This window comes from Centruroides sculpturatus, unplaced genomic scaffold, assembly GCF_000671375.1.
Source record: "Centruroides sculpturatus isolate CEXI.00-Female unplaced genomic scaffold, Cexi_2.0 scaffold515, whole genome shotgun sequence".
NCBI classification, from domain to species: domain Eukaryota; kingdom Metazoa; phylum Arthropoda; class Arachnida; order Scorpiones; family Buthidae; genus Centruroides; species Centruroides sculpturatus.
Window position 1 is genome coordinate 276,837 of NW_019384913.1, and position 21,992 is coordinate 298,828.

A 21,992-nucleotide genomic window follows, 5' to 3' on the forward strand; every position below is an offset into this window, starting at 1 on the left:
GGCAACATCAGAAGCAGAAGCGTCGCGATCTGGCAACATTGAAACAAGTTTCGAGAAGGATAACGTGTATCGACAGAAGGCGAGAAGAGAAAATTTACATACTTAAGTACTAATAGTTCACGAATTTTCGTGAACTATTATTACTTAAATATGTAAAAATTTATTACATTTCTTGTTGTACGAGGGTTTTACCCAATTCTTGAACCGTGTCAGAGTAAATCCGTGCTATAAAAGTACCGTGTTATACGGGGGATGGTACCAATTCTCGAACCGTGTTAGAGTGAATCCGTGCTATAGAAGTGCCGTGTTATACGGGGGATGGTACCAATTCTCGAACCGTGTTAGAGTGAATTCGTGCTATAGAAGTGCTGTGTTATACGGGAGTTACCTGTACTCAATAAATTATGGTGTCAATTGTTTAAATACTGTTTTTGTCTGTTACTGTTATAGTCATTTGGAGTTAATATAGTCATCTTTTGAATCACTTTCATTTGTATTCAGTATGTAATTATAAGTTTATCACATTATATTAAATTAATATTTATTGTTACATATTTATGGATTATATTGTCCAGCTGATTCTAAGAATACCATATTCCAAGCATTCTGTGAAATTATTGTGAAATATTCTCATGCTGTACTGAATAGTAATTTTTATATTCAATAGAAATATGCTATTGCAGAGTATTAATGATACAATTCAAGTATTTTAATATATATTCATATGTTAAGATGTTTGGGATGATGCAGAAATGAAAAGAGTATGAACTTAGGAGAAAGTATCAGAAGAATTGAAACATTAAATATTTTTGATAAAGTAGTACATAATTCAATAAAACACACAAAAGAGAGAGAGAGAGAGGATTGAATGTCCGTTAGAAATGTGCATGTTGATAAACATATAAAAATTGAAGAGAATAAAGGCAACAATTTTATTTTTTGTTGATCACTAAAAATTTAGATATACATTCTAATATATTAATTAAAGTTTTATTGCTGTCTCATTGTGAAATAAATTTTAAAATACTAAGAACAAAAATAAACTTTTTAAATTTGCAATTAATAACATGTTTAGTTAATTTATTCATGATTATCAAAAATATTTTGAAAGTTGTTTATTTTTGAATAAAACATCTAAAATAATATTTTGTAGAAATCTTTGTGTTTTTTAGATTTTTTATGGAGAATACAAAGTTTCTTTTGAATTTTAAAATTTTCAACAACTTTTGAATGGATTTGATGTAAATTACTTTTAACTACTACAAATCTTTTGGATTTTTTTCTTTCAGCATTTGCTTCTATATACTTCTCAATTAAATTATATTCATTTACAAAATTATAACAATAAAAGGTAAAAAGCTTTAAAATCAATAAAAATTAAAATTGTTAATGGAAACTTTGTAGCCAAATTTGTTGTGCCNGTACGAGTCACTTAGATTTTACAAATACGTGAGCCGTTCACAGCCCGGCACACGTATTTGTAAAATCTAAGTGACTCGTACAACACGGAATTTATATAAAACGGAATTATCAACAGTGTTATAGGGGGATTGACTGTATTTTAACTTGGTTAGGATTTAAATCTGAAGCTTAAAGACGATTCAAGTAGTGAAACAGACATTGACGGTATTGATTTGTTTAATGAAATCAATACTTTAAAGTTGCATTTTTCAGTAAACCAGTCTAATGATCAACTAACCCTATTACAATATCTTTTTAGTAATGACTTAATTTCAACATTTCCGAACACAGCAATAGCACTAAGAATATTACTTACATTGCCAGTTTCAGTTGCATTTGGTGAAAGGTCCTTTTCAAAGTTAAAAATTATTAATAAAACTATTTAAGATCAACAATGCACCAGCAAAGACTAAGTAATTTAGCTATAGTTTCAATTGAACACGAAATCTTAGACAGCTTGGATGCAAGTTAATTGATATCAGATTTCGCAAACATAAAGGCAAGAAGAGTTCAATTTCTGTAGATAATTATTTATATGGTTTTACACTTAAGTAAACAAAAATAACTTAGTAATAATAATTAGTATTTCTTTTCTCTTTTCACACCCTTAGGAGACAACACTAAAGAGCTTTCTGGCAAGCTCAGAGTAGGTAGTCGTAGTTAAACAGGGGGCAGCATAATCGGTATTGCACACGGGCATTCAAACAGCTAGCGGCGCCCCTGCTTGCATGTATAGTATTGAAATGTTTTATGTCTCACTATATCTATATGCCTGTAAAAATTGTGCTCTGTATTACTATTATGCTTTCAGCTAAATTTGATTGAGTTTTGGCCACTATAAATTTTTTTAGATGGTTCTGAATAGGGATACTTTAATTATAGTCATTTTGTATGTTCTCACTACTTTCTTGTTAAAATTATTTCTTTCTTTAAACCTTCATAATCAAAAAAGTTGTATTGAATTTTACAATTATATATTGTTAATAGTTCCATTAATACCAAATACAGTAATACCTCGACTTATGCAAACCTGAAGTTACGCGATTTTCAAATCTCATTGATTCGTCTTTTGTTTGAGCGCCACACAACTCTTGATTACTAACTCCCCTCACTATTGTTCAGCTTACATGTTCAGATGTGTCGCACAGAATCAACACATAGCTACAATTTATTTTGTGTTATTTATTTCTGTGTTTGTTATATCTACAGAGACTTGAGAAACTCTATGTGGTGATTTCTTGTAACCGTAAACAAATCAAAAGACGACATAAGATTAATGAGAACATTTATTAGCTTACATACATCCGACTTGGATTTTACACAAATTGCGAAATTATACCCCAACTTACGTGGTTATCGCTCAGTCCCACCTATCGTGTAAGTTCAAGGTATTACTGTACTAAATAATGTAAACCATTAAATTTTATTAATATTTATGCCAAATTATTAAATGGCTTTGTAATTAATTAATGATCAAAATAGTTTGCTACAAAAAATAGATATATTGCTATCTATAATTTTAATTATTAAATAATTTAATTAAAATTAGACATTAAAATAGCCAGGAAAGCAAACAAGATTGAATTCGAGCCATACACAAAACCATGCGAGATCGGGAAAGTGTTAAACTACAATTCAAACATTTCGCATTACATAAAAGAAAACATATTCATCATAAAGTATAAAAAGATCCAGAACAGAACAAGCTCACTACAGAAGAAGAAAAAACACCTCAACGAACTGCAAACTAAATTCCTATTAAACGGCTACCCAAAACGAATACTAAATAACTGGGAAAGAAAAATGAACAACGAAAGGCTGGAAAATAAACAAAACAGAGATAAAAGATACATACCCTTCCCCTACATTCGTGGCTTCTTTGAACAGGTAAACAAAAGTTTTGATAAAATAAATATAAAGCTAGCCCCAACTTATAACAACTTGCAAAAAAGAATCCGGAAGGCTGAACCTGACCTAAATAAACAACCAGACAAATACAACACTACCAAAGTCGTCTATAAAATACCTTGCACATGCGAACCGCCAAAAGTATACATTGGAGAAACAAAACAAAAGTTAGAAACAAGATTAAAAGAACACATCACAGACCTGAAGTATAATAGAATCAGCTCTGTTTTTTATGAACATTGCACGACCCACAACTGCAAAATAGATAAGAATGATGCAATAATAGTACACAAAGAAAAAAAATTGGTACAAAAGAAAATTCAAGGAAAGCTACGAAATTACTACAGACAAAAATAATATTAACAAGAACCTAAGCATTGCAGTTGCAGGCGAGGCTGTGTGCAGCACTCAGGGAAGTGACACGTTACAAGGCATGCAGGGGAGGCTGTCAACTCGGGGGGGAAGTACGGAAGGTGCCTGACTACACAAGTCACAACCTATCAATGTAACAGACTAAAGAGGGGCAAAAGCCCGAAACACATATCTGTATGAATTAAAAGTGGATGATGAAATTATTTGCCAAGTGTCGATAAATGCACCAAGTCGTGACATAGAATTAGAAGAAACAAGAATTTAATTAAAGCTAGAAAAGTCTAAGAAAGACAGTCTAGAGTTAGATAAAATTAGTTATATGCTTTTGTTGTTTATTACAAGTTAAATTTGCTTTATTCGATTCTCTTTTTATAAGTAATTACTGCTTATAAAACAATATTTTATTCTAGAAAAGTTTTCTAGATTTTATGAAACAGAAGTTGAGTTATAAACTTGAAATTGCTTAAATAATAAAAATAAAAACAGTAATTTATGACCCAGACTTTTTTAAATAAGCTTTTCTCAATTTAAAAAAAAAATCTAATTGACTAATGTAAACAATATTTTTCTTTTTGCAGGGCAGTGAAGATGAATTTTTAAATCTGAAACAACTGTTACCTGAAAACTTTGTTAAGGCTTGTTCAGAAAGTAAAATGCCTGTAATATTAAGAATGCAAGAGGTAAATTTAAAATTAACATAATACATATTTAGAAATATAATAAAGATATGTGCTGTTTAATATTCTGAGAAATATATTGTTAAGCAATTCACAAACCTATATGACATAATCTACTACTATATAGGCTTTATTTAATACAATTCTTCAATTGTAAATACAGTAGAGCGTCAATTATCCGAAAGAATTCTAGTTGGCAAATTTAAATTTTTGCCAGTGCCGTGGCGCTGCACTCTTTGGCTATGTCTTGGGCTACTCAAATATTTTACGTTTTTGATACTAAATTAACTTCTGAAGTTTAATTTTTTTTTTTTTTTTATATTTTTCAATATATTTATTTTGTTTGTACAAAATAAAAAAATAATTTTTAACGATACAATAGTCTTCGTTATTATTTTAAAAGTCTTTGTTAGGCTTAACATCGATGAAAATTCAACACAAAGCAACATGCAACGGAGAAAAATTTCAACATGGGATAGGTTAATATATTTTTTCGTACATAATCAGTTATCCGAAATATCGATTTTCCGAACAACCCCAGTCCCCAATTGATTCGGATAATTGACGCTCTACTGTACTTATTATTGTGTTACAATGATAAGTATTTGTCTGAAAAATATCTAAACATAAAAGGTAGAGGTGGCTATGTCTTTTCAGTTCCATTATAATCTTTTTGGACCTCTGTCTTACATGTGAACCATTGTTAAGTAGTACACACCTGTAATAATAATTTAAAAATTCAACTAAAAAAAAAGATATATACTTTTCCAGGCTAATCTTTCAGCTAAGTATTATATTACAGAAATAAATTCAAAAGAAATAATCATTAAATTAAATTTACTAACTTAACAGACATGACTTTCCATTTATCAATTAGTCATTTTCAAATAACAAAAATTACTTTATAACTCTATTAGATTTACATAAGAAAAAATATAATACACAATAGTTTTTAAAAGTTCAAGAAATTCAAATTTTAAAAATAACTTAAATTCATGCTCTTTGTTCATTTCCTTAAATCATGGGGAACTACTAAAGGTTAAAAACTCACTCAAGTTGAGTTTCTTCACTAATAGCTAACTCAAAAAAAGAAACCAAGCTAATAGAGTTTTGGAACAACTTAAACAAAATTCTTTTTTTTTTTTGAACATTAACTCTTCTTCAAAACTTTAGAACTCAATATCACAAATTCAAAAATTATACATTGAATTTGTGATTAAAAAAAATAGTGATAAGAATGTCAAAACACATTACAATATTAACTTTGTAAAAGTAAAGCATAAGCTTCAATATTCTTATAAATGTTACTATTAATTATTTAATTTATCAATTTCATTATTTGGGATGACAAACTCAATACTTAAAATTAATTATCCTAACATAAAAGTATAAGTTTTTCTTATGTTACAGTATTAAAATCCAGAATTTCTGTTTGTAGTGTATAATCTTATATTATATTGTAACTTTAAATGCCTTTATTTAAAAAGATTTGTTATAAACCAAGCATAACTTTATTATTACAGAGACATAGATAAACAATAAAGATTTAATTAATGTGTCATAAATTTTTTTAATGTATATTTAAACTATGATTTTATTTGAACATTTCTTAACCTTAATTATGTAATGCATTGTATAAACTTTCCCTGAAGAATATATGTTAACTGAAAGATTTGCATTTATTACATTTCACTGAATATTAAGGCAAATTTTACACACATTTTTTGAAGATTTGTGAATTTTTTTTATTGGGTACTAAAATTTTTTTTTATATAAGAAAAGATTTTTAATTTTAACAATTGAAACTTCTGTATCAATAATTAGTTTCAGAAATTTAAATTTCAATATTGACATTATAAAATATATTTACTAATAGATTTTTTAATTAATCTCTTCTTATTTTTAGTTTATCTCTTTTGCTTTTAAATATTAAATGCATAAATTTAATATTAATTTATTTTTCCATGAAGTAATATATTGTTATTGAATTAAATTTTTTTTCATTTTGTTTAAGTATTGATTGTCATAAAATATTAATTGAGCTCCTAAATAAAAAAAATTTGGTTGTTGTATTTTTGTTTCTAATATTATTGATAAAAATATCTTTAGTTTCTCTATATCATAACTTTATCAATATTAAAAGTTTCCCTTAAAATTTTCAGTATTAAAAACAATAGTGATCAGTAAAAGTGGTGGTATTACAAATTATACAAATTCTATTTTAACATTTATATAAAGAACAGTTCTATAATTGTTTTTTCACATTCATGATACAAATATTTGGGACTTTTTAGTGAAAGTAAAAGTGTGTTGATATTGTAGATAAAAATACAAATAAGATAATATTTTAAATTAAATAACTACTGTATTTGAAAGCAAGTCAGAGCTAGAAGTATGCCTGATAACAAAATAAATGACAAATATCTTTATTATTTTAAATAATAATAATAATTTGGTCTAATAACAAAAACATGTAAAAGATAATATAATTGAACAATTTTTCTGTAACTGTTATAAGAATGTGAACATATTCTATAATAATAAAATTTTATTAATTCTTAGTTAATATATAAATAATTTTCAAAATTGGAAAAATTGCCATAGATTAATGCTGGACTGTCCAATTTCTATTTATTGGTGTAGGCCAATTTTATTTATATAAAGTTTTAGCAGGTCAGAATTGAGTATAAATATTAAATGGTAAAACATAATACTATGTAAAAATTGAATTAGGTTCACTTCCAAATGAAACTAAGTCTTATATTGTATATAACAAAACTTAGGTACTAAGAAAAAACAGTAGATTTTAACATGTTATTTATTCATTATCAAAACAGTTGCTATTAAACAATTGTAGAATAAAATATTTACAAATTGTAATGTTTTTTATTGATTAAAAAATAATATAATGAAACATATTTGCATACAATTTATGCAAACATATTAACTCTTTTCACAACATAAAAATCTACTTATATACAACTAAAAAAATTTAGTTGTATATTAATTTTATAAAAATGGAAAAAGTAAAAAGTTGTGAAATTGCATATGTGGTTACAAATTGGTGTGATAAACCCTTAATAAAAATATTTACCTCTATTTTTTATTCATTTACAAAATTATAACAATAAAAGGTAAAAAGCTTTAAAATCAATAAAAATTAAAATTGTTAATGGAAACTTTGTAGCCAAATTTGTTGTGCCACAAGTTCTTCTATGTTCACTAATCCAAAATATGAAATGTTTTTAATGATTTTTTTAAGATATTTGCAAGCCACAAAATTCTGTTTTGGTTTAGATGTGGCCAGCATGCCACTATTGGACAGCCTCATTATAATGCATTGGCATTGTATTACATTAGTTGTACAAAATGCATAATGATAATAATCCTGGTGATTTTAAGTTAATATATAAAAAATGTGCTTAAGTATAAACATTTTTTAAACAATAACTGTTTTGTGAAATAAAGATTAAAATTTGCATATATATGGGAAAGTAGCCTTTAAGAAAGGTCAACTCCACTAATGTTGATTATGTTCCAGTGAAGTGCATGGACATTCAACAGACTTCAAAAATTTATTTTTACTATTCCAGCCTTTATATATAACAGAAGGAAAGCATGGCAATCAGTCAAAAAATGATCCCTTCAAGATTTTTATAGTTTTAGAATTGAAACATCAAGAAATGCAAAAAAAGTTTCAGTATGTATGGATGTTTGATTGGAGGCACAATTTTATTCACATACTTTGAAGCTTAACTCCTGTGCCTTTTGTCAAAAATTTCTGAAATTTTTTCAAGAGGTTTGTGTTTTATAGGATTGATTCTATTAAATGTAGAAGATATAGAGGGGGGCCATGTGTCATATCTCAAGTGGGGTTGGACTTAATTAAGATTTACTTGTTATTAGCATTTATAATTTTTTATAAAACTTATCTCTGCCTTCAAAATTAATCTTTTTGCCATTTTATAATAATTAATAATATAAAACAGTTTAATAAAATCACATAACAGATAGCATCGTGCACAGTTTGAATGTTGAATGCCAAGAAAGTTATGTAACTTGTTGCTGGATTTTTGTAGTTAAGTCTTTATATTTGTAAATAATTGTTTTTTAAGAAATTAAGTAAATTCTTAGTGAGGAGATATAAAAATACAGTAACTACAGGTAACCCCCGTATAACACGGTAGTTACGTTCCAAAAAATTGCCGTGTTATGCGAATCCATGTTATACGAAACAAAGAACTAATATGAAAAGGAGGGTTAGGTTCTAAAAATTAAAAAACATGCTAGTATATTTTCATAATTAAGATAAATATCTTCATTAAAATTTTTTAAGTGATACATATTAATATAAATTAAACAATGTTTTCTTCGTCATCACTAAAAACACTATTAATTAACCGAGAGCGTTTTCTTTTTGGCAAGTTATCCTTATCCTCTGAGTATTTTTCTGCATTATCTTCAGATCCATGCTTTACCTTTTGCAAAATGTATGTAATTTTAGATTGCTTGCTTCTAGTTAAAAGGTCTTTATAAATTTCCTTATATGGTGCTAAGCACTTATGAAGAATAAAGCAAGTATGGAATAAGGGAAAAACATTCGGCAACATCAGAAGCAGAAGCGTCGCGATCTGGCAACATTGAAACAAGTTTCGAGAAGGACCACGTGTATCGACAGAAGGCGAGAAGAGAAAATTTACATACTTAAGTACTAATAGTTCACGAATTTTCGTGAACTATTATTACTTAAATATGTAAAAATTTATTACATTTCTTGTTGTACGAGGGTTTTACCCAATTCTTGAACCGTGTCAGAGTAAATCCGTGCTATAAAAGTACCGTGTTATACGGGGGATGGTACCAATTCTCGAACCGTGTTAGAGTGAATTCGTGCTATAGAAGTGCTGTGTTATACGGGAGTTACCTGTACTCAATAAATTATGGTGTCAATTGTTTAAATACTGTTTTTGTCTGTTACTGTTATAGTCATTTGGAGTTAATATAGTCATCTTTTGAATCACTTTCATTTGTATTCAGTATGTAATTATAAGTTTATCACATTATATTAAATTAATATTTATTGTTACATATTTATGGATTATATTGTCCAGCTGATTCTAAGAATACCATATTCCAAGCATTCTGTGAAATTATTGTGAAATATTCTCATGCTGTACTGAATAGTAATTTTTATATTCAATAGAAATATGCTATTGCAGAGTATTAATGATACAATTCAAGTATTTTAATATATATTCATATGTTAAGATGTTTGGGATGATGCAGAAATGAAAAGAGTATGAACTTAGGAGAAAGTATCAGAAGAATTGAAACATTAAATATTTTTGATAAAGTAGTACATAATTCAATAAAACACACAAAAGAGAGAGAGAGAGAGGATTGAATGTCCGTTAGAAATGTGCATGTTGATAAACATATAAAAATTGAAGAGAATAAAGGCAACAATTTTATTTTTTGTTGATCACTAAAAATTTAGATATACATTCTAATATATTAATTAAAGTTTTATTGCTGTCTCATTGTGAAATAAATTTTAAAATACTAAGAACAAAAATAAACTTTTTAAATTTGCAATTAATAACATGTTTAGTTAATTTATTCATGATTATCAAAAATATTTTGAAAGTTGTTTATTTTTGAATAAAACATCTAAAATAATATTTTGTAGAAATCTTTGTGTTTTTTAGATTTTTTATGGAGAATACAAAGTTTCTTTTGAATTTTAAAATTTTCAACAACTTTTGAATGGATTTGATGTAAATTACTTTTAACTACTACAAATCTTTTGGATTTTTTTCTTTCAGCATTTGCTTCTATATACTTCTCAATTAAATTAAATCTACAATATATTTATTTTCTCTTAGTATTAGAAAATTTATTTTTTTATTACTATTGTTTAACAACAGCTTTTTCATATGACAAGTATTCAATATTTGATAAAATTTTAAATTGTTAAATATATTAATATATTTAATTATGTAGATTATATTAAAATTTTAAATTGTTTAATTTAAGTATTATAAAGCTATAGATTGATTATAGAATTTATTTTAGATTAATCAAACTAAAACTCAGATGCTACTTTTGTAGAATTTAATGATATTTATTTTATATATATACTGTATATATTTATATTTATTAAATTAGTATTTTCTTCATAAGTTTAAAACACAAAGATATCAAGGTAAATAAACTGTCAACCCCTTGCTCACAATTTTTATTATAAATGAATTTTTAGAGAGATTACATCTGATCAGATCTGTACAGTATATTCTTAAATCACATAGCTACAACATGTTATGAAGAATTATTATGACGGCAAGGGGTTAATTATAAAAAATAATAGCAATGGTAGTGAAATAAAAATGTAGTGAATAGAATGGAACAGAAGTTACCATGAATTATCTGATCATAAATTATATTAAGATAGAAGTAATTGTCAGAAAAAGATATCTTTAGTTTGTATTTGTTTTCAGAAGTAAAATGTATACAGAATTAGCTGAATATATTGTTTTAATAAGATGGAATAGAGACCATATGAAATTATTAGTGAATTAAAACCTGAAGTATTAACTGAAGTTTAATAGTAACAACTGTTTGTAGATAGAACATTTAGACAGGAATGAGATTATTAATTATATTGATTACCATAAATATTTAAAAAAAACAAAATAATTTTTAATTTTGCATAGATAAATATGATTTCAGTTATATTTGTTTATTCTCTGTTATATTTTTGTATATTATTTTTCTATAAGTAATTTTTTTCCAAGAAATTTAACATAACTGAATTTTGTAGTCTATATTTCTGAATAAAATTATCATATTAAAAAAATAAGCTAAGTGAATAAATTTTGTTACCAATTCATTGTATTTCAGTAATGAATATTATAATAATAAAATAATTTAATTAGTAAAAAAGTGAAAATAATAGGTCAAGTTTGAAAAACTTGTTATATAAATCTTAAATAATTTCTTTTTTATTTCAGGGTTATGATCATAGTTACTATTTCATTTCATCTTTTATCAGTGATCATATTGCACACCACATGCAGTTTTTGAAGAAATAACTCACAAAAAAGTGAGTTTTTGTCAAGTTCATTCATTAATATTTTAATATCAAGTAAAAAATAAAAAAATTAAATTTTTCATGAAATACTTGATGTAAATAAAGTTATTTTTTTATAAAGAAATAAAGTAACGTTTAAATATTAAATAATTGCCTAATTATTAATATAAAGAGAAGTAAAATTTTATTTTAGTGATTTTTGTTCACACATTTTAAATTATTAAGTTGTAATTCATAATAATTTTAAATTTATAAATTTATTCTCTCTTTTATTACATTTCATTATTTAAATCATTGTTGCCTTTATTCATTTATGATCTTTCTACTTAGTAAAGAACTAAACCAGTTACATATTGATTTAAATTATTAAGATTAGATGAAAAATAAGAAATTTGAAAATTTTTTAAAGATTTTGTTGTATTAAGATTTGAAAAATTGACAATATCTTTATATAAATGAACATTTATTAATTTATAATAAAAGTTTATTTAAACTGTATTTTATACATATAAAATTACTATTTTTAAATATATATTTGGCTATTTATATTTAGTAGAAATATATTTTTATGTAATTAACATATGATAAAGAATATTAGAAGTACTCGATTACAATATAGATTCTCATTAAATTAATCAAGTTTATAATTTTATCATGCAAAGTTTCAAATGAAGAAAAGGCATGAATAAGAATAGCCATTCCAATTTCTTATTGTAAAGGATTCTAGAATTAATATTTTGATTAAACAAATTAATGCAAAATGTTTTCACCATTAAAACTCAAAATTAATTCACTTTTAAATCCAAATTTAAATAGTTTAAATTACTCTGACAACTTTTAAGATAACTAATTTTAAATACTCTTTAACAATTACTGTTGCATTTTTGTTTTATTGCCAGCAGTTAAGAATTGCCCTACAATTAAGTTTAATCTACTTCAATTAAATGAAAGACTTTTAACTTTAAAACAGTTTAAATTTTGATAATCTCAGCTAATTTTACCAGATTAATATAATTTAAAAAATTATTTTCCTATTTATAAAAGTTGTTTTTGAAGGCTTTGATTTTACTATTTTAGAATTGTTTATTACAGTTTTGTATAAACTATAAATTGAAAATTTATTTTGAAAACAATGCACATTTGCAAGAGAAACAATTTATTTAAACTACATTTACATTGGACTAGTATTTGCAAAATTATCAGTATTTACATAAACTACTATTTTTCAAAAACAGTTTCCTATTTACATATTGGTGTCCTATCAAAATATCCAGTCATATTTAAAATTCAAAATTCTAGTCTTCACCCTTTTTATTTAAGTGATATGACAAAAAAACAAAAAAAAATTATAAAATGTTAGTGAAATTTTCATTTATTCTATTTTAAATGAGACATTGCTCTGTTTAAATTGGAATTTTTAAAATTTATTGTACTTGGCAGTGGAAATTTATATAGTTAAGCTATATCAAAAACAGAATAAATAAACAAAATTTATTTGAAAAATTTTAAGAAGTTTTAGTGTTGAGATTCATTAAAAATCATAAAATTGTTCTATATCTCTCTCACTTGGTTTTTCTAAAATTAATTTCAACTTCCTCTGAACGTATCCGTCAAAGTAACGAGTGTCACCATCGTGACGAATTCTTGGGATTATTGGAGGCTGAAAGAACAAGTTTACAAAAAATTATTTTTAAATAAATATTTTCCTAAACTGATTTGCTTTCTTGACTACAGTTTAGTAACAGTTGAACAAAAGAAAGAAATTAAAAGATAAAAAAAAATTTGCAATAGCTGCAGTTTTGTTCTTTCCCCTTCTCATAACTTTAATCTTCAGTTTGTAAAAGGTCCAACTTTTATTTTATTAAAAGTTTCTAAATATTTCTAAATCTTCTTCACTTAACGATGTAGAACGATCTTTATTTCCTTCTGGATATTCTTCAAAATTTTGTGTATCACCATCAAAACACACTTTTGGTACAATAGGAGGCTGCAGTGAACAGAGAGAGAAGAGAAAAAAAAAAACAGTAGAAATGAAACAGTCCCACCACCAGACATTCTCAAACATAAAATATTTATGAAATAAATATTTTACAACATACCTTTAAACGTTTATAATAAACATCATCCCAGTCAGTCCCTTTAAACCATCTGTGCCTCTTTACGTCTTCAGCTTCGTTCTATATTTTTAAATAGTGCTTTAAAATGCATTTATATAAAGTTAATTCATGGAAACATATTGTACAGAACAGTTTATTTACCTTCATACTTCCTAGTCTCTTTGTTCTGTCATTAACTAATAACTTTCTGATAAGATCTCTGTCATAAAAATGTAATAAAATGCATTTATAATGTAAAAGATAAACATTATTAGAATACATAAAAACTAAAACTTACTTAGCGACTGGATCTATGTGTTTAGGCCATTCTATTTTGCCAGCTAATATTTTTTCATAAATAGCAAATGCTGTATCATCAAAGAAAGGTGGATAACTGTATATAGAATTTAAAATCAATCTTCAAACGTTAACAATTAATTATTTTTATTAGGAAAATATCTAACCCTGTTAGCATTTCGTATATAAGAATTCCCAGTGCCCACCAATCGACTGCTTTATTGTGTCCCTTGCTCTGTATTATCTCTGGTGCTAAGTATTCCGGCGTTCCGCAAAGCGTCCATGTCCTTGAAGGAATATCATCATTAAAATGGAAAAGAAGCGTTCATATACAGCATATGCTGTTTTAATTTAAACAAACCTGTCATGGAGCCTCTTTGCAAAACCGAAATCCGTAATTTTCAAATGTCCGTCTCTATCTAACAGCAAATTCTCGGGCTTTAAATCTCTGTATACCACATTATGATCGTGGAGATATTGTAAAGCTAATATAATCTCTGCAGCGTAAAATGATGCAGTCGAATTACTAAATTTCCCCGCGTTTCTTAAGTACGTAAAAAGTTCTCCTCCACAAACATATTCGAAGAGCATGTACAGACGATAATCATCGTGAGTTGTCCACATCCTGAAAAACCAGATTGTAAATAATCTCACAATTAAAAGAAAAAAATGAAACATTAAAATTAGGTTACTCACAGGTCAATGATGAAAGGATGCTTGGCTTGCATTAAAATGGTCTTTTCGCTCTTCACATGATCCACTTGTTTTAATCTAATGACGTCAGCGATCTCAAGGATTTTCATAGCACAGTAACCTCCACTTAGCCTATCGCGACATAAGCATACTCGACCGAACGTACCAGTTCCTAAAAAAAAAAAATAATAATATAAAGTTTAATTATGTTTTTGCACATCTCCGTAAAAGAAACTCGTGATTTTTGTGCTGAAAATACAAATCTTTCACACTTGGCAAGCAAAAGAATATATAAAAATCCTGCGGAAACTATTTACAGAAACTCAACAATGCACTCACTTTCACACAATAATAAAAATAGGAGGTCAGTGACAGTCGTAAATTCGTTCTTCTGTACGTTTTATGGCATTAAATTGTGACAAAATTCAAGCAATTTTTGTTTGTTTTCCCCCTCTAATATTTTATTCGGCACCTTTTATTTAGAAAGAAAAACGCAATTTGAATTATTAAAAAGAAAAGTGTAATTTAGGAACAGTGCAGGTTTGCAGTTTTATTTTTGGAGAAAGTTTGTCGGTATTTACAAAGAGTTTTGCATAGTGGAGAGGCACGAAGTGGACAATTTGCAAATTCATAAATGCGTCGGTAATGTCAATAGCGTTACTTTCGGTGGTGGAAAGATTTGTCAAAATGTCATCCTTGGGCGAATTGCCAAAGTTAGTTTCGATTAAAAATAGCTTGGGTAAACGGAAGAGACGTTTACTATAAAGGAAATGACGAATCGATTTTTAAATTTCTTATTGAGATTATAGATATATTTCGTTTTGTTTTCTTTTAATGATTATATAAGTTTATATTTAAAAGAATTTGATACTCCGAAAACTAATTACTTAAGGAGAATCGAATAATGTTTAATCAATCGATTTTTTTTCATACGTTTGAATTGTTTAAATTAGTTTCGTTTTTCAAAATGGTGGTACCAATTCTATTCCGTTGTTCCTTCTTATATATTATAGTCATGGATGTTTTTTGACCTTGATAAATAGTCTCAAACCGAATCAAGATCGTGTAGGTGGGCGCGATACGCACCATCTGCTTGCTTGACATTTTATCCTTTTTTGATGTGTGGGACCCAGGAATCATGCATAATCACGCGATATCACCCACCTAAATTCTAATAAAGTAGACATAAAGGTTGGTAAACTTGTTTTCGAGTGTGTTTTCCAAACTCCTTTCCTATTTTAAAAAACATAAAAAAGATTTATCTATCTGTTAAGACAGGACGAAACAAAAGCTTTTCTATCTCAGAACTCTAAATAAATTTTTGGCAAGGACTAGTTGCAGAAACCTATAACAGACCGATTGTCAAAACTTCCAAGTTTATGCCATTTTTCTACTGTATCCAAGTTGTTTCAAATACACAAAGAACACGGTAAAATAAATACACTGTTTTAATGATTTCCCCCTCTTCTCGATTCTCTAGAACAATATCCTAAGTCAAATAATAACTTTTTTTTCTTTTGTTTATCGAAATTAAATGGAATAAACTATTTCCAAATGGAAAAGCCAACAATAAGGAGAAGAGTGGTTGAGTTTCTCCTAAAGTTCGACGACCGTTGTCATAACAACCAACACACACGATCGAACTGGCTATGCTGATTTTTATTGTCCCCTTTTCAATTTTTATTATTATTATTTGAATACTCTTCATAAATGAAAGACAGTTAATTTGAAATTAGTTGTAGGCTATAAAAACGATAAATAAAATTTTAAACCGTTAAATTTGATAATTTTCCAATTGTTAAGACCCGAAAATACACTCTCTAAACAGACTTTAGTATTGATTAATATTATCGATAACTCCAGCAACCTTCAATCCTTCCAGAACGCTCAATGCTGGCTCCCAATTTCTAAAACTTTATCCACTTATCGTCCTTTTATTTTTATCCTCTAAATCTTTATTTCAACACAAATTACAAGTTTATTATCACAGACAAATAAATGTTATGCCCTCTTTTATTAACTGTAAAAGACGGGGTAGGCCAAACAACTTCCTGTAAGAAACGTCTCCGTTTTAAGTGTATATAACAAATTGTAAAGACAGTAATTCTATTTTGAAAGTAAAAAGTAGACAGATAACAAGTTTGGTGACCCACTAACCCAGAACTGACCCTGAACAAAGGTGATTTGGAACGCATCTGATTCTATTTCCAACTAACATCGACGGAACTAATGGAAAAATAAATTCTAGGGCAAATATAGAATTTTTTTTCCTATAAATTTTCAAGAAAAATCATGTTGAAATTTATCCTACTATAACCAATTACTTTAACAGAATTAATCTCAGTAATTACAATTAATTCTTGGAATAAATTATAATAAAAAGTTTTAAAAGNATTAATGCTGGACTGTCCAATTTCTATTTATTGGTGTAGGCCAATTTTATTTATATAAAGTTTTAGCAGGTCAGAATTGAGTATAAATATTAAATGGTAAAACATAATACTATGTAAAAATTGAATTAGGTTCACTTCCAAATGAAACTAAGTCTTATATTGTATATAACAAAACTTAGGTACTAAGAAAAAACAGTAGATTTTAACATGTTATTTATTCATTATCAAAACAGTTGCTATTAAACAATTGTAGAATAAAATATTTACAAATTGTAATGTTTTTTATTGATTAAAAAATAATATAATGAAACATATTTGCATACAATTTATGCAAACATATTAACTCTTTTCACAACATAAAAATCTACTTATATACAACTAAAAAAATTTAGTTGTATATTAATTTTATAAAAATGGAAAAAGTAAAAAGTTGTGAAATTGCATATGTGGTTACAAATTGGTGTGATAAACCCTTAATAAAAATATTTACCTCTATTTTTTATTCATTTACAAAATTATAACAATAAAAGGTAAAAAGCTTTAAAATCAATAAAAATTAAAATTGTTAATGGAAACTTTGTAGCCAAATTTGTTGTGCCACAAGTTCTTCTATGTTCACTAATCCAAAATATGAAATGTTTTTAATGATTTTTTTAAGATATTTGCAAGCCACAAAATTCTGTTTTGGTTTAGATGTGGCCAGCATGCCACTATTGGACAGCCTCATTATAATGCATTGGCATTGTATTACATTAGTTGTACAAAATGCATAATGATAATAATCCTGGTGATTTTAAGTTAATATATAAAAAATGTGCTTAAGTATAAACATTTTTTAAACAATAACTGTTTTGTGAAATAAAGATTAAAATTTGCATATATATGGGAAAGTAGCCTTTAAGAAAGGTCAACTCCACTAATGTTGATTATGTTCCAGTGAAGTGCATGGACATTCAACAGACTTCAAAAATTTATTTTTACTATTCCAGCCTTTATATATAACAGAAGGAAAGCATGGCAATCAGTCAAAAAATGATCCCTTCAAGATTTTTATAGTTTTAGAATTGAAACATCAAGAAATGCAAAAAAAGTTTCAGTATGTATGGATGTTTGATTGGAGGCACAATTTTATTCACATACTTTGAAGCTTAACTCCTGTGCCTTTTGTCAAAAATTTCTGAAATTTTTTCAAGAGGTTTGTGTTTTATAGGATTGATTCTATTAAATGTAGAAGATATAGAGGGGGGCCATGTGTCATATCTCAAGTGGGGTTGGACTTAATTAAGATTTACTTGTTATTAGCATTTATAATTTTTTATAAAACTTATCTCTGCCTTCAAAATTAATCTTTTTGCCATTTTATAATAATTAATAATATAAAACAGTTTAATAAAATCACATAACAGATAGCATCGTGCACAGTTTGAATGTTGAATGCCAAGAAAGTTATGTAACTTGTTGCTGGATTTTTGTAGTTAAGTCTTTATATTTGTAAATAATTGTTTTTTAAGAAATTAAGTAAATTCTTAGTGAGGAGATATAAAAATACAGTAACTACAGGTAACCCCCGTATAACACGGTAGTTACGTTCCAAAAAATTGCCGTGTTATGCGAATCCATGTTATACGAAACAAAGAACTAATATGAAAAGGAGGGTTAGGTTCTAAAAATTAAAAAACATGCTAGTATATTTTCATAATTAAGATAAATATCTTCATTAAAATTTTTTTAAGTGATACATATTAATATAAATTAAACAATGTTTTCTTCGTCATCACTAAAAACACTATTAATTAACCGAGAGCGTTTTCTTTTTGGCAAGTTATCCTTATCCTCTGAGCATTTTTCTGCATTATCTTCAGATCCATGCTTTACCTTTTGCAAAATGTATGTAATTTTAGATTGCTTGCTTCTAGTTAAAAGGTCTTTATAAATTTCCTTATATGGTGCTAAGCACTTATGAAGAATAAAGCAAGTATGGAATAAGGGAAAAACATTCGGCAACATCAGAAGCAGAAGCGTCGCGATCTGGCAACATTGAAACAAGTTTCGAGAAGGACCACGTGTATCGACAGAAGGCGAGAAGAGAAAATTTACATACTTAAGTACTAATAGTTCACGAATTTTCGTGAACTATTATTACTTAAATATGTAAAAATTTATTACATTTCTTGTTGTACGAGGGTTTTACCCAATTCTTGAACCGTGTCAGAGTAAATCCGTGCTATAAAAGTACCGTGTTATACGGGGGATGGTACCAATTCTCGAACCGTGTTAGAGTGAATTCGTGCTATAGAAGTGCTGTGTTATACGGGAGTTACCTGTACTCAATAAATTATGGTGTCAATTGTTTAAATACTGTTTTTGTCTGTTACTGTTATAGTCATTTGGAGTTAATATAGTCATCTTTTGAATCACTTTCATTTGTATTCAGTATGTAATTATAAGTTTATCACATTATATTAAATTAATATTTATTGTTACATATTTATGGATTATATTGTCCAGCTGATTCTAAGAATACCATATTCCAAGCATTCTGTGAAATTATTGTGAAATATTCTCATGCTGTACTGAATAGTAATTTTTATATTCAATAGAAATATGCTATTGCAGAGTATTAATGATACAATTCAAGTATTTTAATATATATTCATATGTTAAGATGTTTGGGATGATGCAGAAATGAAAAGAGTATGAACTTAGGAGAAAGTATCAGAAGAATTGAAACATTAAATATTTTTGATAAAGTAGTACATAATTCAATAAAACACACAAAAGAGAGAGAGAGAGAGGATTGAATGTCCGTTAGAAATGTGCATGTTGATAAACATATAAAAATTGAAGAGAATAAAGGCAACAATTTTATTTTTTGTTGATCACTAAAAATTTAGATATACATTCTAATATATTAATTAAAGTTTTATTGCTGTCTCATTGTGAAATAAATTTTAAAATACTAAGAACAAAAATAAACTTTTTAAATTTGCAATTAATAACATGTTTAGTTAATTTATTCATGATTATCAAAAATATTTTGAAAGTTGTTTATTTTTGAATAAAACATCTAAAATAATATTTTGTAGAAATCTTTGTGTTTTTTAGATTTTTTATGGAGAATACAAAGTTTCTTTTGAATTTTAAAATTTTCAACAACTTTTGAATGGATTTGATGTAAATTACTTTTAACTACTACAAATCTTTTGGATTTTTTTCTTTCAGCATTTGCTTCTATATACTTCTCAATTAAATTAAATCTACAATATATTTATTTTCTCTTAGTATTAGAAAATTTATTTTTTTATTACTATTGTTTAACAACAGCTTTTTCATATGACAAGTATTCAATATTTGATAAAATTTTAAATTGTTAAATATATTAATATATTTAATTATGTAGATTATATTAAAATTTTAAATTGTTTAATTTAAGTATTATAAAGCTATAGATTGATTATAGAATTTATTTTAGATTAATCAAACTAAAACTCAGATGCTACTTTTGTAGAATTTAATGATATTTATTTTATATATATACTGTATATATTTATATTTATTAAATTAGTATTTTCTTCATAAGTTTAAAACACAAAGATATCAAGGTAAATAAACTGTCAACCCCTTGCTCACAATTTTTATTATAAATGAATTTTTAGAGAGATTACATCTGATCAGATCTGTACAGTATATTCTTAAATCACATAGCTACAACATGTTATGAAGAATTATTATGACGGCAAGGGGTTAATTATAAAAAATAATAGCAATGGTAGTGAAATAAAAATGTAGTGAATAGAATGGAACAGAAGTTACCATGAATTATCTGATCATAAATTATATTAAGATAGAAGTAATTGTCAGAAAAAGATATCTTTAGTTTGTATTTGTTTTCAGAAGTAAAATGTATACAGAATTAGCTGAATATATTGTTTTAATAAGATGGAATAGAGACCATATGAAATTATTAGTGAATTAAAACCTGAAGTATTAACTGAAGTTTAATAGTAACAACTGTTTGTAGATAGAACATTTAGACAGGAATGAGATTATTAATTATATTGATTACCATAAATATTTAAAAAAAACAAAATAATTTTTAATTTTGCATAGATAAATATGATTTCAGTTATATTTGTTTATTCTCTGTTATATTTTTGTATATTATTTTTCTATAAGTAATTTTTTTCCAAGAAATTTAACATAACTGAATTTTGTAGTCTATATTTCTGAATAAAATTATCATATTAAAAAAATAAGCTAAGTGAATAAATTTTGTTACCAATTCATTGTATTTCAGTAATGAATATTATAATAATAAAATAATTTAATTAGTAAAAAAGTGAAAATAATAGGTCAAGTTTGAAAAACTTGTTATATAAATCTTAAATAATTTCTTTTTTATTTCAGGGTTATGATCATAGTTACTATTTCATTTCATCTTTTATCAGTGATCATATTGCACACCACATGCAGTTTTTGAAGAAATAACTCACAAAAAAGTGAGTTTTTGTCAAGTTCATTCATTAATATTTTAATATCAAGTAAAAAATAAAAAAATTAAATTTTTCATGAAATACTTGATGTAAATAAAGTTATTTTTTTATAAAGAAATAAAGTAACGTTTAAATATTAAATAATTGCCTAATTATTAATATAAAGAGAAGTAAAATTTTATTTTAGTGATTTTTGTTCACACATTTTAAATTATTAAGTTGTAATTCATAATAATTTTAAATTTATAAATTTATTCTCTCTTTTATTACATTTCATTATTTAAATCATTGTTGCCTTTATTCATTTATGATCTTTCTACTTAGTAAAGAACTAAACCAGTTACATATTGATTTAAATTATTAAGATTAGATGAAAAATAAGAAATTTGAAAATTTTTTAAAGATTTTGTTGTATTAAGATTTGAAAAATTGACAATATCTTTATATAAATGAACATTTATTAATTTATAATAAAAGTTTATTTAAACTGTATTTTATACATATAAAATTAC

At 26.1% G+C, this 21,992-nt stretch overlaps 2 protein-coding genes across 2 annotated transcripts in view; one reads left to right on the forward strand and one right to left on the reverse strand.

Moving 5' to 3' along the window:
- Window positions 1-11,581, forward strand: part of LOC111631699 (S-formylglutathione hydrolase-like) — a 39,074-nt gene extending 27,493 nt beyond the window's left edge. The window contains exons 7-8 of the mRNA XM_023376005.1: window positions 4,320-4,421; window positions 11,429-11,581. Of these exons, the coding sequence (XP_023231773.1) occupies window positions 4,320-4,421; window positions 11,429-11,509 (183 nt within the window). The 3' untranslated portion in view covers window positions 11,510-11,581. The remainder of the gene's footprint in view (window positions 1-4,319; window positions 4,422-11,428) is intronic.
- Window positions 11,582-12,647: 1,066 nt separating this feature from the next.
- LOC111631697 (protein kinase DC2-like) lies at window positions 12,648-14,784 on the reverse strand. The gene is made up of 7 exons (XM_023376004.1): window positions 14,598-14,784; window positions 14,263-14,526; window positions 14,069-14,188; window positions 13,903-13,998; window positions 13,767-13,824; window positions 13,608-13,685; window positions 12,648-13,495 (listed from the first exon to the last, which is right to left on the reverse strand). The coding sequence occupies exons 1-7, from the start codon at window positions 14,702-14,704 to the stop codon at window positions 13,370-13,372; spliced, it is 849 nt and encodes a 282-aa protein (XP_023231772.1). The 5' UTR covers window positions 14,705-14,784; the 3' UTR covers window positions 12,648-13,369.
- Window positions 14,785-21,992: the final 7,208 nt, after the last annotated feature.

Coding starts and splice junctions, on each gene's coding strand:
- LOC111631697 (XM_023376004.1), bottom strand. CDS start 14,704: ATGAAAATCCTTGAGATCGCTGACGTCATTAGATTAAAACAAGTGGAT. Junction 14,189..14,262: donor GCAAAGAGGCTCCATGACAG/GTTTGTTTAAAT, acceptor TATTCCTTCAAG/GACATGGACGCTTTGCGGAA. Junction 13,496..13,607: donor TTTATTATAAACGTTTAAAG/GTATGTTGTAAA, acceptor TGTTCACTGCAG/CCTCCTATTGTACCAAAAGT.